General features: G+C 40.3%; 1 protein-coding gene across 2 annotated transcripts in view; it reads left to right on the forward strand.

The window, feature by feature from the left end:
* tsc1b (TSC complex subunit 1b) overlaps positions 1-13,637 on the forward strand; it is a 48,748-nt gene that overhangs the window by 7,055 nt on the left and 28,056 nt on the right. The window contains exons 10-22 of one of the 2 annotated variants that reach the window (XM_055040225.1): positions 322-487; positions 572-693; positions 1,076-1,169; positions 2,099-2,206; positions 2,797-3,409; positions 3,996-4,039; positions 5,612-5,778; positions 6,818-7,000; positions 7,078-7,188; positions 7,735-7,857; positions 8,678-8,865; positions 8,947-9,120; positions 13,011-13,107. In XM_055040225.1, the coding sequence (XP_054896200.1) occupies positions 322-487; positions 572-693; positions 1,076-1,169; positions 2,099-2,206; positions 2,797-3,409; positions 3,996-4,039; positions 5,612-5,778; positions 6,818-7,000; positions 7,078-7,188; positions 7,735-7,857; positions 8,678-8,865; positions 8,947-9,120; positions 13,011-13,107 (2,190 nt within the window). Of the gene's footprint in view, positions 1-321; positions 488-571; positions 694-1,075; positions 1,170-2,098; positions 2,207-2,796; positions 3,410-3,995; positions 4,040-5,611; positions 5,779-6,817; positions 7,001-7,077; positions 7,189-7,734; positions 7,858-8,677; positions 8,866-8,946; positions 9,121-9,705; positions 11,719-13,010; positions 13,108-13,637 lie in introns of those variants that run through there. The other variant, XM_055040224.1, reaches the window with a different exon arrangement.

The raw sequence follows: 13,637 nt of genomic DNA on the forward strand, positions 1-13,637 counted from the left end.
AATGTTTGTTTCTCAAAAGTTTGATGTTTTTTTCTAAAAATTCAGATTTTAATCTCAGGATTCGAACTTTGCTCAAAATTAGGACTTTTTTCTCCAACTTCAGACTTTTTCTGGTTTTAGTTTCAAAATTTTGACTTTGTTTTCAGAATTCTGATTTTAATCTGATAATTATAATTTTAATTTCAGAATTCTGACTTGTTTTTCCTCAGAAAATTGAAGTCAGAATTTAAATAAAATGTCCAAATTCCTTTCCTTTAGTTTTATTTTGTATTTTTTTTATCTGCGGTCCTAATAGTCCTCTGTTTGTTTGTCTTTGTGCAGAACTCAAACAGTGAACTGAACTCTTCCTGTGGGGGGAAGGACCCCCTGTGGAGCCCCTCCTCCCTGTGCGGCATGGCCACGCCCCCTTCCTCCCGGGGCATGTCGCCCAACCTGGAGCTCTCCCACAGTGCCTCACACCTTCCCAGCCGCTTCCACTGCACGTCAGGTACAGAACAAATACCGTGGCGCGGCGCTCCGCGATGTTTAACACCGCGGCTGAATTCGTTTGTTTGCCTGTCGCTCTGAGCAGGAGGAAAAGGAACGCCGGCCTCCAGCACTCCAGCCACCTCATCCCCACCTCCCACTCTGTCAGATGACTTCCCTGTAATCTCCTTGCCAGCCAACACGGTCCAGTCCAGTCCGCCGAGAAAAGTATGAAAACTCCCCGTCTGTTTTATTGATGGCTCTGTGGAGCAGAAATGCAGTCATGGTCAGAAGTTTGACAGAGATAAAAATGTTTTTGTAGCTTTAAAATGTGACGCTAACCTCACTTTGTTGCCTAGATGGAAACAAATTGCACATATAGTTGAGCAAAGATACACATTTAAAGAACCAAATTTAGTGCATCTCTTTAGTGGAAACATATTTAAAATGCATTTTAAGCCTATAAAGCATTAATATGCACCTGATGGCCACTGTTCAATAAACCGAAGCCACCATGTTCACCAAACATTTCGTCCATCGCTGTCTAGGTTGCCATACAGGAATTAACTTAATGAAGTCCTAATAATTTAACTTCTTTTCTTTTTCTTAGGATCGTCGAACAGGAGAAACCAGCAAGCCTGGACTGGTGAGACAGGAGCAAGTCAGAGAGATGGAGAAGAGTGCAGAGGGAGCTGCAAACCGAGGTTAGACACGTTAACGTGGGACCAGATCCCATAAACAAACAAAACAAGGAAGACACCGGTAACTTGTCTGTTCCAATAAATATCTGCAAACGTGAGCAGCTTTCATTGAACTCTTGGGCTACCTTAGCGTGGCTTAGTTTACTTTTACCTTAGTGTCTCAAATCTTAGCTTATCTTGTATTAGCTCAGTTTAATTTAGCTTATTTGTACCATAGTTTATATTGTTTGTAGATTATCTTAGCTTTTTTCTCTTTACCGTATCTTCTTTTTGCATTATCTTATCTCATCTTGGCATAGCTTAGCTTTAGCTTAGCTTATTTTTATCTTATTGCATCATCCTATCTAAGGTTATCTTGGTTTAGTTTAACTTAGCTCATCTTTTCCTTAGTCTAGCCTGTTTGTAGCTTAGCTGAGCTTATTTCATTTTAGCTTAGCTTGTTTTTACCATTTGTGTAACATCTTAGCTTCTCTTGGTCTAGCTTGGTTTAACTTATTTTAGCTTAGCTTATTTTTACCATAGCTTATTTTGTTTTAGCGTAGCTTATCTTTACCTTATTGTGTTGTATCTTATATTAGCTAATCTTGGTTAAGCAGCTTAACTTTTGCAAACTTAATTAAGCTAAGTTAGCTTAGTTAAAGTAGCTTTGCTTAGTCTTCCCTTAGCTTACCTTATTTGTAGCTCATTATAACCTATTTCACCTTCGCTTATTTTACCTTATTGTGTTGTATTATAGCTTGTTTCACTTCAGCTCATTTGCTTTATCTTAACTTACCTTGACTTAGCTCAGCTTATTTCTTGCTTAGTTTAGCTGTGTTCTTACCTTATCTTATCTAAAATGAGCCACAGAGTCTGTGAAACCTTTTCTGTTTTCTGTAAGCGTGCTCTTCAGACATCCGCCGTCTTTAAACATTTGATTTTTTTCTTATCAGATGCAGGAAGTGCAGCGAATGTCACCATGACGCTGACGGAGCTGTCTGTTTTTGTGACGAGGCAGGAGCTGGACCTTCAGCTTAGAACAGAAAAGGAGAGAGAAGAAGGTCAGTTTGCGATGCAAAACAATGCGACAATGAAAAATCAGGCAATATTGCATTAAAAGTGATTTTATTTACAGAGTTACACTTCATGACAACCAAAAACATTTTTAAAAAAAGGCTTGCGGTCATGTCGGTCTTATGCACATCCCTTCAAATAAAAAACAAAAACTTTTCGGCAATAAAAAGCAGCTTGTTTTAAGTCAATAATCGCTTATGAGTACTTTAAAAAAGTTCCTTTTCCAATGGCAGGTTATCTGACATTTTTCTCTTGTTATCAGTGAAATAATCTTTCTGGAGCTCCGACTTGACTACTTTATATATGTTGCCAAAATGTTACTTATAAACTATCTTGGTCTTACTTCGAGTGCTCTAAGATAATATGCCCCGAAAACTCAACCAAAAACACTCGGCAGGGTTTAGTTTTTGCAGTGCTGGTGTGAAAACCTCTCAGCAAGATGAAGGAGTTGGTTTTAACTCAATTTTGATGAAAACGTACAACTTCCACTTTGATTATTAGACTTGTGTCCTTTTTTTTTGCAGTGTGTAATTGATTAATCAGATTAATCGTGGATTTCTTTGTGTTTCTGCTGCAGCTGCCATCACAGAGGAGCTGATGAAACTCACTGAAGACAAGCAGGAGCTGCCGGGACTGAGAGGCTACGACTCTCCTTTCTTCCACACCACTGAGACTCTGACGGGCCGCCAGACGCAGAACCCGACCTCGTCCGCCAACGCCCACCCGGGCGGCCCCATCAGAGAGCCGCGCTACGCCGCATCCACTCCGGACAGAGCCGAGAACGCCTCAGGCGGCAGCGGCGACAGAGCAGCGGCGTCAGATCGGTCCGCCGTGGATCGGTCCTGGTCCTTCCAGTCCGGCTTCACCCCCATCGACCACCACCTGCTCCGGAGCCCCTCCGCCCCCGACGACGACTCCTCCAAGTTTGAGATGTTCTCCCCGAGCCCGTGCGGCAAAGCGCCGGTTCCGTACGAGTCGCTGTTCGCGCTGGCCCTGCCCAGGGCCGCCTCGCTGTTCGTGGGCCAGAAGACGTCGGAGGCGGTCCACAAGGCGGCGATGGAGAGGCTGCTGCAGCGCGAGGAGGGACTGGAGGACGGGGAGGAGGAGGGCGTGGTGTCGGCTTCGCCACTGGAGGTGCTGGATCGCCTTGTTCAGCAGGGGAGTGACGCCCACGACAAAGTCCTGAAGAGGTGAAGTTTTGTGTTTGGTTTCGGTGGGGCAGTTGGTAATAAATCAGTTAACCTCACAATGATTTAAAACAAACTCATTGATCGTGTTTTTCTCTTTCTACCAAAAACTGGATGATAAAAATCTTCAGTCTGGTTCTTTGGTCTCAAAGTAATTTATTTGTTGTTTCTGTTGTTTTGTGTATTTATTTTGTTTATTTAAAATGTCAATATGACATTCATTAGTATTTAAAGTTTATTTATTGACGATTTATGACGACGCCTAAATTAAATCTACTTCCAGAATCCACATTTAAAGGTTAACACATCACTTTATGACATCACTAAAACAACTTTTAGAAATAAAAACAAAAAATAAAGAACAAGGGAGAATACATGCAATGTTTATGTTGAAAAATGATTAACTTTAGTATAACAGAACTCAAATTGAAAAACAAATGGTGACATTTTTGCTTCATAAAACATAGAAAATTAGATTTTCTGTCCCTTTGGCAGAAACTGCAGAAACAGAAAATCTTACCAATTACTTTTGGTCCAGTTATTTACTTTGTCAATGAACTTGTTTTGCTTTTGTCTTTTCTTTTCACAGATTACCTTTGCCAAGTAAGTCAGCAGACTGGACTCACTTTGGAGGTAAAGAGCTGCAAAAGGAGAACTTTTCTCTTCTGTGTTCAACAGCTTGTTAATGAGCAAAAAGAAACAAATATTAAGTGAATAAACCAGCAAGTAGTTTAGCAGATTCAAAATGTTTGTGGAATAAAATCTTTTGTCAATCTGGTCATGTAAGCACAGAGAGGTGCAGAAATCTTTTTCTTCCTTCCTCTCAACTTTTGATTTATATTTTTGTCTTTAACAGTCAGTTATAGTGAACTGCATTCGCATTAACCATAAAGTTGTGCAAATTCTAGTTAAAAAAATAAATTTGCTAAGTGGAATCACAGCAATGTAAATAAAAAAAAAACTCGATACATGTTTGATCCAGGATGGTTGTATCAAAATTTGTTTTGTTTTTTTCACAAAAGCGCAACGGAAAAAAATACTTTTGCAACCGGATGTTACTACTGGAGGAAGTGACAAAAAAGAAGACAGGAAGTAGTTGAAAGGCACGTTTTTAATGATGTTTAATTATGTTTTTTCGACATTAGCGCAGTATTGACAAGTTTTGCGCACATTTTTAATGGAAACGCTGGTATTGGCTGCAAGCATAAATCACTCAAAATGTTTTTCTTCTTCAAATAAATCACTGAAAGTTTTTCTGTTTGACACAAACAGAAAAAGAGGATTTTTCTGAGATATTCAGTCAAAGTAAAAGTTGAGTTTTTCTCGGCTCTGCAGTCAGTGAGTTATCGGAGGAGCGCCAGCGATGTGTCACATGCTCTGAGACATGAGTGGTATGTTAAAGAGAAAACTCCCTGTTCAGCTCAGGCTGATCAAAACAAAGTTCCCACAGTTCCCATGAATCCCCCCACCTCCGAAATGGAAAAGCCGACTACTTAGAGATGACTCGGCTTCTGTTGTTTGGGTGCCAGGCCACAAGAATCTCATTTTCTCCAGCTGCAGCCCACAACAACATAAAACTCTTAATTAGTCCTCTGGAATTTAATAAACCTCCCTGGTTTCCTGATGGAAGTCATGTCATCTCTATTGAACCGAGTCTGCTGCCTTCACTGCAGGCCTGCAGGTGAGAGGATGTTTCAGGGTCACCGAGCTTTGAGGAAGTAATTGTGATTAACCGATTATTGAAATAATATTAAACTGATTTAGTATATGATTAATTGTTAACTGGAGGATACAGACTCAGAAAAGGTCATTTGCTAAAAAACTTTTTATGTTGAGGCAGATTTACTTCCTTTAGGTTGTATAGAATAACTTAAAGAATCACGATTAATTATAGATTAATTGCAATTAATTGATTATTTTGATGTTAGAAAATGTCATCCAGAGCATACAGACTCCTAAAGTGGCCATTTGGTATAAGAAAAATAACAACAACTTAATATTTCATATTTTTCTAGAATAAAGTTGTATGACAAAAACGTTCAAATAATACAAAAATAAAATGGACAAACCTTCTTGTAGGAAGATGAACAACTGAGAGAAAAGTCATTTTTTCAAACACATTTCTGTCATTTTTAATCTCTTTTTAGTAAAAAAGGTGGTTAAAAGTGAAAATGTGAGACGTAATTCCTGTTGTCCTCCTGTCAGGCTCGGCTCCTCTGGACGAGCTCCACACGCTGCGCAGCCAGCTGCTGCTGCTGCACAACCAGCTGCTGTACGAGCGCTACAAGAGGGAGCAGCACGCCGTCCGCAACCGCCGGCTCCTCCGACGCATCATCAACGCCACGGCGCTGGAGGAGCAGAACAACGCAATGGCAAGTTTCAACTCCTTACCATTTCCTACCCGCTTCCCAAGAAACAGGCAGTTGCTAAGCTAACATAAATAAAACAGGGCTAGCAGGTGTTTATCTTCCATATAAGTTTCAATGTGTCTTTTTGTCATGCTTGCCACTGAAAACAAAAAAAAAAGGATTCTGACTTTTTAAAATCTGAATTCTGACTTTAATTCTGTATCATCTAAATGCCAAAATCCAAATAAATAGCCAAACATTCTAATGAGTCTGTTATCAGTCATGCATCTGTTTATTCCATGCATTTTATCCAGACTGAAAGTCTGTCCCATATTCATCTGGTAGATTTCAGTTGTCAGACTGGACTCCCCCAATGATGCGTATATTATTTAAGTAATTGATAATGAGAAAAAAGTAGGAATTTTGAAGACGAACAGATAAATTCCGAGAAAAACGTCCAAATTCTGAGAAGAAAATAAAAAATTTATTTTGAGAATGTCAGAATGTTGAGGAAAAGTTGGGATTCCGAGATAAAACAAGTCAGAATTTTGAATTAGCTGGAATTATGAAATATTTGGAATTTATTTTAAAAACTGTCGGAATTCTGACATTTTTCTGACAGTTTTCTAAAACTGTAAGAAAAGAATTCCATCTTTTCGGAATTCTCAGAATTCTGGCAAAAAGTCAGAATTTAGAGAAAAAATATGGAATTCTGACAGATGGAATTCTTAGAAAGAAGTCAGAATTATGTGGAAAAAATTTGCAATTCTTATTTTTAAAAAGATCTGAATTCTGAGATAAAGTCAAAATTTTCAGAAAAAAAGACTTTAAAGTTAGAATTTTGTTCAGTTGGATTAATCTTTTCAGTTATTTTTAGCCAAGTTTACTAAATTGAGTTAAAACTGACTGAACTACAGCAAAAGTCAGTCTCTATTTAGATGCAATCCTGTTTATTCTAAACATTTTGCTGTAAAAAGACAAATATGTGTTTTAATTGATATTTTCCATTTCATGAAAATTGCGCAAATAATAAATGTTTGGACGTGTGTGTGTGCGCGCGCAGAAGGACCAGCTGAACCTGCAGAGCGTGGACATCGTGTCTCTGAGGGACAGCCTGCAGGTGGAGCAGCAGCGCTACCGGCAGCTGTGGGACGACCGCGAGACCGTGGTGACCCGCCTGCACAGCCAGATCCGGCAGCTGCAGCAGAGCCGCGACGACTACTACACCAAGAACCAGGAGCTGCAGGTCCAAAACGCTGGGATTGTACCAAACAAACGCCGTTCTCACGTCTGGGTTTCTAACCGTTTTAACGGCTTCCACAGAGCAAGTTACAGGAGTGTCAGAAGAGGATGGACGACCTGGAGGCGGAGCTTCAGACGGCCAACAACAAAGTCGGCCACACCGGGCATCTGCTCAACCAGATGACTGTCAAGGTAGAGTCACATTTGGTCCATTTCTTTAACCAAATCTCTGATAAATACCAAGAAAATCTCAGTTTAACAGACAGAAGACGAGCTGAAGCCACAAGCTTTATCTGTTTTTATAGAGACCTCAATAATCCCACGTAGAGATGTGTTCAGTTCATACTGAACTCGCATGCTGGAGTTTATATAAGCCATTGATGGACCAGTTCAGACTGGGGAGGTGGACTGGGTTCTGCTTTAGAGCAACACAGGCAGGTTTCAGTTTCACTGCTGGTGAAACCTTTTCTGGTCTCAATAAAGGTGGAAAAACAAAATATTGGAAAAATATTTAATTTCTATGAATTTCCACTTTTTAGTTACTCAAATGTATGTTTCCATTCATTCTTTTCCTCTTTTTGTTGTCCAAATTTTAAAGCAGGGCATTGTGGGTAACGTAGTACTTCTTGACCACTGTTTTGAGTTCTGTCCTCCTCCTTAAAGCCGACATCGTCCTGATTTGTGTCCTAATTGGCTGTTTGTCCTTCCATGTCCCTGTTTGTCTCCTTCGTCCTTCAGCTGAGCAACAGCGAGAGCAGCCAGCAGCAGATGAGCTTCCTGAACAAGCAGCTGCTGCTGCTGGGGGAGGCGCATAAGCTATCCATGCAGGACGCCCAGCACCCCGGCATGAGCAACACAAAGGTATGACGGCCACAACAGGTGTGTGTGTGTGTGTCTGTGTGTGTCTGTGTGTGTGTCACGCAGAGAACTGGAGCGAAAACATATAGTCTCCCAATCAGAGTGAAGGATATATCCTTTATTATTGTTCTTCATTAGTATTGTTTTTAATGAATAGAGAAAATCAATCCTTGATACAGCGACACTTTAGACATATTTTACCATCATTAATACTTTATACTGAATACTGTTTGGGTGGAATTTTGAGAAAAAAAGTCATAATTCTGAGGAAATGCCATATTTTTGAAGAAATGTCGCAATTTTGAGAAAAAGTTAGAATTCAAAGGACAACTTGGAATTGTGAGGCAAATGTCAGAAGAAATTCTGAGAAAATTCTGAAGTTGGAATTCTGACAAAAAGTTGGAATGCTGAAAAGATAAATGAGAAATTCAGAGAAAATTCTGAGAAAAAGTCTGAATTCTTTCCTTTTTACAGTGGCCTTAATCCTCTACCGTAATATTTGGTAAAGTTTTATAAATTAAACTGACACAAAGTTAGCTTTTCAGTAAAAGTATCTGTTCTGTTGCACAGAGACGTTTTATTTCTGTTCATTAGAAACATTTTCCTGTAAAAAGACGAATATCATGAGCCGTAATTAACATTTTTCATTGTGAGAAAATTGTTGAATAAAATTGTACTGTTAAGAAGAATAAAAAGTTCAACAAACAAATTTGTGTCAATTTTTAACTCCACTTGGGAACACAAAAACATCAGTGTAAGGTCCACAAATGGCCCATGCGCCACATGTTGTTCCACTGAAGCAGCTGTTCCTGGTTGTTGCTAGGAGACGGAGATGCTGCGGATGTCCCACATGAAGGAGGTGGACTCCCAGAGGCAGAGTCTGCTGGCCCAGGGCCAGAAGCTGGAGGCGGCGCAGCAGCGAGCGGCCGAGCTGGAGACGCTCCTCTCCAAGAAGGAGCACCTCATCGCCGAGCAGAAGAAGTTCCTGGAGGACGTGAAATGCCAAGCCAAGTGAGCGTCGGCCCTGATCCGACGTCCTCTGTGACCCGCTCCTTTCTGACCTCGTCTCTTTTGGCTTTGCTTTGTGTGCAGGGCGGAGCTGCAGGCGTCAGACTGCAGGTTCCAGGCTCAGAGGAGAGTCACCCAGCTGCTGCAGACCGAGCTGCTGCAGCTCTACAGCCGGGTGGAGATGGAGGCTCCGGCCGCCGCCAGCAGCAGTTCGCCACCAGGGGGCAGAGCTGAGACACGCACGCATCCAGACTGCAGGTCAGGAAACGGAAACAGAAATTCATCTACTAATACCGACATGAGTGGTTTAATCGGGTTCAAAAACATCTTACCAACAACCTGGAAGAGTCGATCTTTTGTTTTTCTTTTTGTTTCTCTCTTTAATTTTCTGTCTTTCTTGTTTTGTTTTTGTTTTATTTTTTATGCATTTTTCTTATGTCTGTCAGTTTTTTCCTTCTTTCGTCTTTTTTGAATTTTTCTATGTTGGTTTTTTCCTCTTATTTTTTTTTCTGTTCTATTTCTTTGTATGTTTCTGTCTTTATCTCTCTTTATTTTTCATTTTTTGTCTTGTCTTATGTTCTTTTCTTCATTTGTTTTATTTTTCTTACAAATTCTTTCTTTGCTTTCATATATTTTTGTCTTCCTGTCTTTTTTCTGCTTCTTTTAATCTTTTAATAACACTTTTATCCTTTTTCTTTGTACATTTCTCTGTTTCAATCACTTTCTTTCCTTCACTCTTTGTTTCTTGTTTATATCTTCTCATATATTTTTCTTTCTGTCTTGTTCCTTCCATCTTTCTTTCTGCTGGTAAACTCCTCCCTCTCCTTTCGTTTTGCCCTCCAGCGGCGCCGCTGCAGGCGGTCTTCACGCCGTCGAGCCGCCGAACAGCCCGTCGCCTCACGATTCCCCACGGGGGACGAACGGCAGCACTTTATCGCCGGGGCAATCGAAGGCGAGCGGCTCCTCCTCGCCCCTGGCCAGCTCCATGAACGGAGGCCAGGACCTGACGCCGCCCCTGCTGATGGAGCCGTCGGCGCCGTGCCCCCACGCCGCCCTGCCGGCTGCGGACGCCCCGCTCACCGTGGGCTCCTACCCCAGCGCCAAGAGCTTCCTGGGCATGAAGGCACGCGAGCTTTTCCGCAACAAGAGCGAGAGCCAGTGCGACGACGAGCAGCCGCTGCCGCCGCGCCTCGCCGGCCTCGCCCACGGCCTGAAGACCGAGCTGTGCGTGGAGCCCGGTCCGGCCGGCACAGCTGCCGTCACTGTGCACGCCAAGGAGCCGCCGCCCGAGCCCAGACTGCGACCCCTCGGCCAGGGCAGCCCCCGCAGAAAAGCCGGGCCCGGGCAGGGCGGCGTCCGGGGCCCCTCGGGGCCCAGTCGCCCTCGGCAACAGCTAAAGATCATGGACTACAACGAAACGCATCACGAGCACAGTTAAAGTCGCAGAACTGAGAAACTAACGGAGTAAAGCTACAAATCAGCAGAAGAGTCACACGTCCGCAACTCTTTGGCATTCAGTGTTATTAGTCCTCTTAAGTGGACAACAGGATTTCCTGCTTCTCTTTTCCTTTTTTTTGTTTTTTAAAATCATTCCGATAAAAAATTTAAAAATGAAACACGCGGAACATTTGAGTCACAAAATGTAAAAACTTCTGGGAATGACCAAAAGCTACAGTATGCAACTTTTATAAAAAAATATTTCTTACATAGTTGTTAAAACTATCATGTCATGGCTTTGTTATCAGACAGATAATGTGTGAAAAGATTAATCTCCTCCACTTCCTCCCCGGCCAAAAACAACCAATCAGAGCCAGGAGGAGGGGCTTAGCGCTGTCAATCAGTACTGCTAAATATGCAAATGGTAAAGAAAATTGTCATCTGTGTCTATGCTAACTAGCCTGAGCATTCACAATATGTTAAGCTTGCTGCAGTACATAGTGGGTATGAGCAGCACCATGCAAGAATGATTGGCAGCACTGAGACCTGCTTCTTGTCTCTGATTGGTTGTTTCTAGTTAGAAGTTAGAAAAGGAGCTCATTTTTTTTCACAGATTATCCGCTTAATACCAAACTGTCACAACGTAGAGACAGTTTCAGCAAATATGTAAAAAAAAAAAAAACCTTTATAACGTTACAACTGAAACTTTTAAGGAATTCCCAAATGTCCTTGAAGAAAGCTCAGGTTGGTTCTAGATTTTTTTTTTAATTTGGAATATGAAGTAAAACCTAAAAAAAAATCCCAAATGAAATCTTTCAATAGTTTTTAAAATGATTTCCGACACAAGTCCTGGCTAAAGGTTTTCCAGATGTTGACTCTTCCGGCTTTGTTGGAAACTGTAGGAGTATTAATAATCTGAAACATTTCCGTGCTCGCTTTAATGGTCAGGAGGAAAATGTTGCCAAAACATCCTGAGGAAAGCAGGCTGAATGTACAAACTCAATATCCCACTTCTCCTGGATTCAGTTGTTTTGTTTTGATACACAGTGTACTAACTGGTTCACAGCCTTTCTATCTTCCATGTAAACAATAATGGCGATTCCAAACATCTGGTCCAATGGGTTTCCTGCATTTCTTGGTTTCTATTTAATTTTCTGGAACTGATCATGAAAAGCCTGTTGTCCACTGGGAACTCCTGCTCATTTCCTTCTGCCACGCTATCTGAAGCATGTTCAACAATCCTCTTTAAATGCCAACCGTAGAAACGAGAGGAAACCACCAACAGGAGGTACAATCAGCACAAACACATGACAACCAGGAGCATCTGGGACAAAACGGCAAATAAAAGGAAGTTCATACAGCAGTGGCTTGTGTTTAACTGTGAACAATAAAGATCGTCTTCAATGTTTTGCACTACAATTTATTGTTTGTTTGTTTTGTTCATTAGGTCTAGCTTTAGCTATTAAACTTGCCGGAAATGTCGCCATTGAAAGAAAGTCCTGTTCCGTTGACGATTTAAGCGGACTTTTTTTTTTCAACAATCCAAAAGTGTTTGTCACTGATTGGCTGGCTGCCTCTTTCGAGAATCCTGATTGGTCAAACTACCGGAAGCGATAAAAACTTTTTTTGTTTGGCTAGCTCAAGCGCGAGGTAAGCTAAATTTCTTAACATTTCGGAATATTTTCGAATGGTTTTTTGTGTTCTTGATGTTTTCCGGTGTCTTATGATGATTCCTAATACTTTTCTCATAATTACTGTCGCTTTATTGTATTTTTATGAGCGGAAAAACTATCGAGGTAAAAATGTATTCCGTTTTTCAAAAACATTCAATATTGTAGTAAAACGTACAATAAAAATACAAGCACTTCTTTTGGCAATGAATACATGTATACAGAAATATTTATATATTTTTTTACTACACTTTAGAGCTGAAGTGGTTGATTTGATTAATCAGGACTAGCCAGTGAATTAGCTCATTAGGAAATGAGCTAATGATGTTAGCTTATTTGGTGCTAATATCCAAATTTTTCTCCGGTAGCAGTGATATTTATATTTATATAATCTCAGTATTTGTCACTGTAGATGAATTAGGAAGCTTAATATTCCTTAAATATTGTAGCAGAGTCACATCTGTGAGTTTTTTTTTGTGTCGTGTCACGACTTAATGCATAAATTAAGCTTTAAAACAATTCTCAATTTGTTCGGTACACCTCTATTTGTCCTAAAACATAGAAGAAATGGGCCTATTTAAAGTAATTATGTTTAATTGTGTCAGTGATAATGGCCACTAGAGGGTGTAAGGTAAGGGTAACGCCATCCCATCCCAATGGTGAAACATGGTGTTGGAAGCATCATGCTTAGCAACATCCCACAATAAAAAATGTATCCAACTTCTTTTTCCAAAGGTTTTCTCTATTTTGAAGCTTAAGACTAAAAATACAAAGGCGTTTTTCAGAAATTGTGACAAATTTATAAATAATTGTCTTTTTTTCAAAAGGTCAGGAAGCATTAGTGTTGTGACAAGACTTGAGAACATACATTACAAATATAACTGTAGTAATTTTGTTTATTTTTTCGAAACGTTTGACTCCACAGTAGCCAGTTGGTGTCGCTAGAAAACCCGAACTCTGATGGTTCATTTCAACCCTTCATCATCATCATCCTCCTGTGTGTTTTTCTTTTTCTCCTGAACTCTGTCTTTGTCCCACCAGAGGACACTGTTGCTCCAGAATCCGACTCCACAACCTTCTTCTGTTCGTGTTGGGATCAACAGGTGGAGCAACCCCGCAACCTGGAGCCAGTCAGCAGGTACTTCATTCTGGGTTTCCAGAAGTATTTTATTAACAAAGGAACTGAAGATTATTAATTTATTTCACAATCATAAACAATGCCCCTGCTGCATGTTCTCCTTAATCTGGTTCATTAAAAAGCCTCACAGTTTGACACTAACAGCTTCATGGTGTCACATTTGGTCTCCATAAGATTTGCTTTAAAATGAATTGACCTTTATTCTCAGTTAATTCACGAAAGGAAGTGTACTACCTCTTGATTTTAACAGTTTTATAATGCAGTTCCTGTAGCTTTTTAATTTTTTAATGCTTATTAGCGAGTTACACAACAATTTCAAAAGATGGGAAATTTAAAAATTTTGCTTAAATTTTTCTAAATTTATTCTGTATTTTAAAAGATTGTCTGACACAATATCTTGTGATGTATATATATATATATATATATATATATGTGTGTGTGTTTTTGTATTATTATCAATTACATGCCAATTGATGAGCTGTACAGGTTTAAAATGTGGGAAAATAGCAAATACTTAATTTTAAGATGGT

Source organism: Poeciliopsis prolifica, unplaced genomic scaffold, assembly GCF_027474105.1.
Source record: "Poeciliopsis prolifica strain line A6 unplaced genomic scaffold, Auburn_PproV2 SCAFFOLD015, whole genome shotgun sequence".
NCBI classification, from domain to species: Eukaryota; Metazoa; Chordata; class Actinopteri; order Cyprinodontiformes; family Poeciliidae; genus Poeciliopsis; species Poeciliopsis prolifica.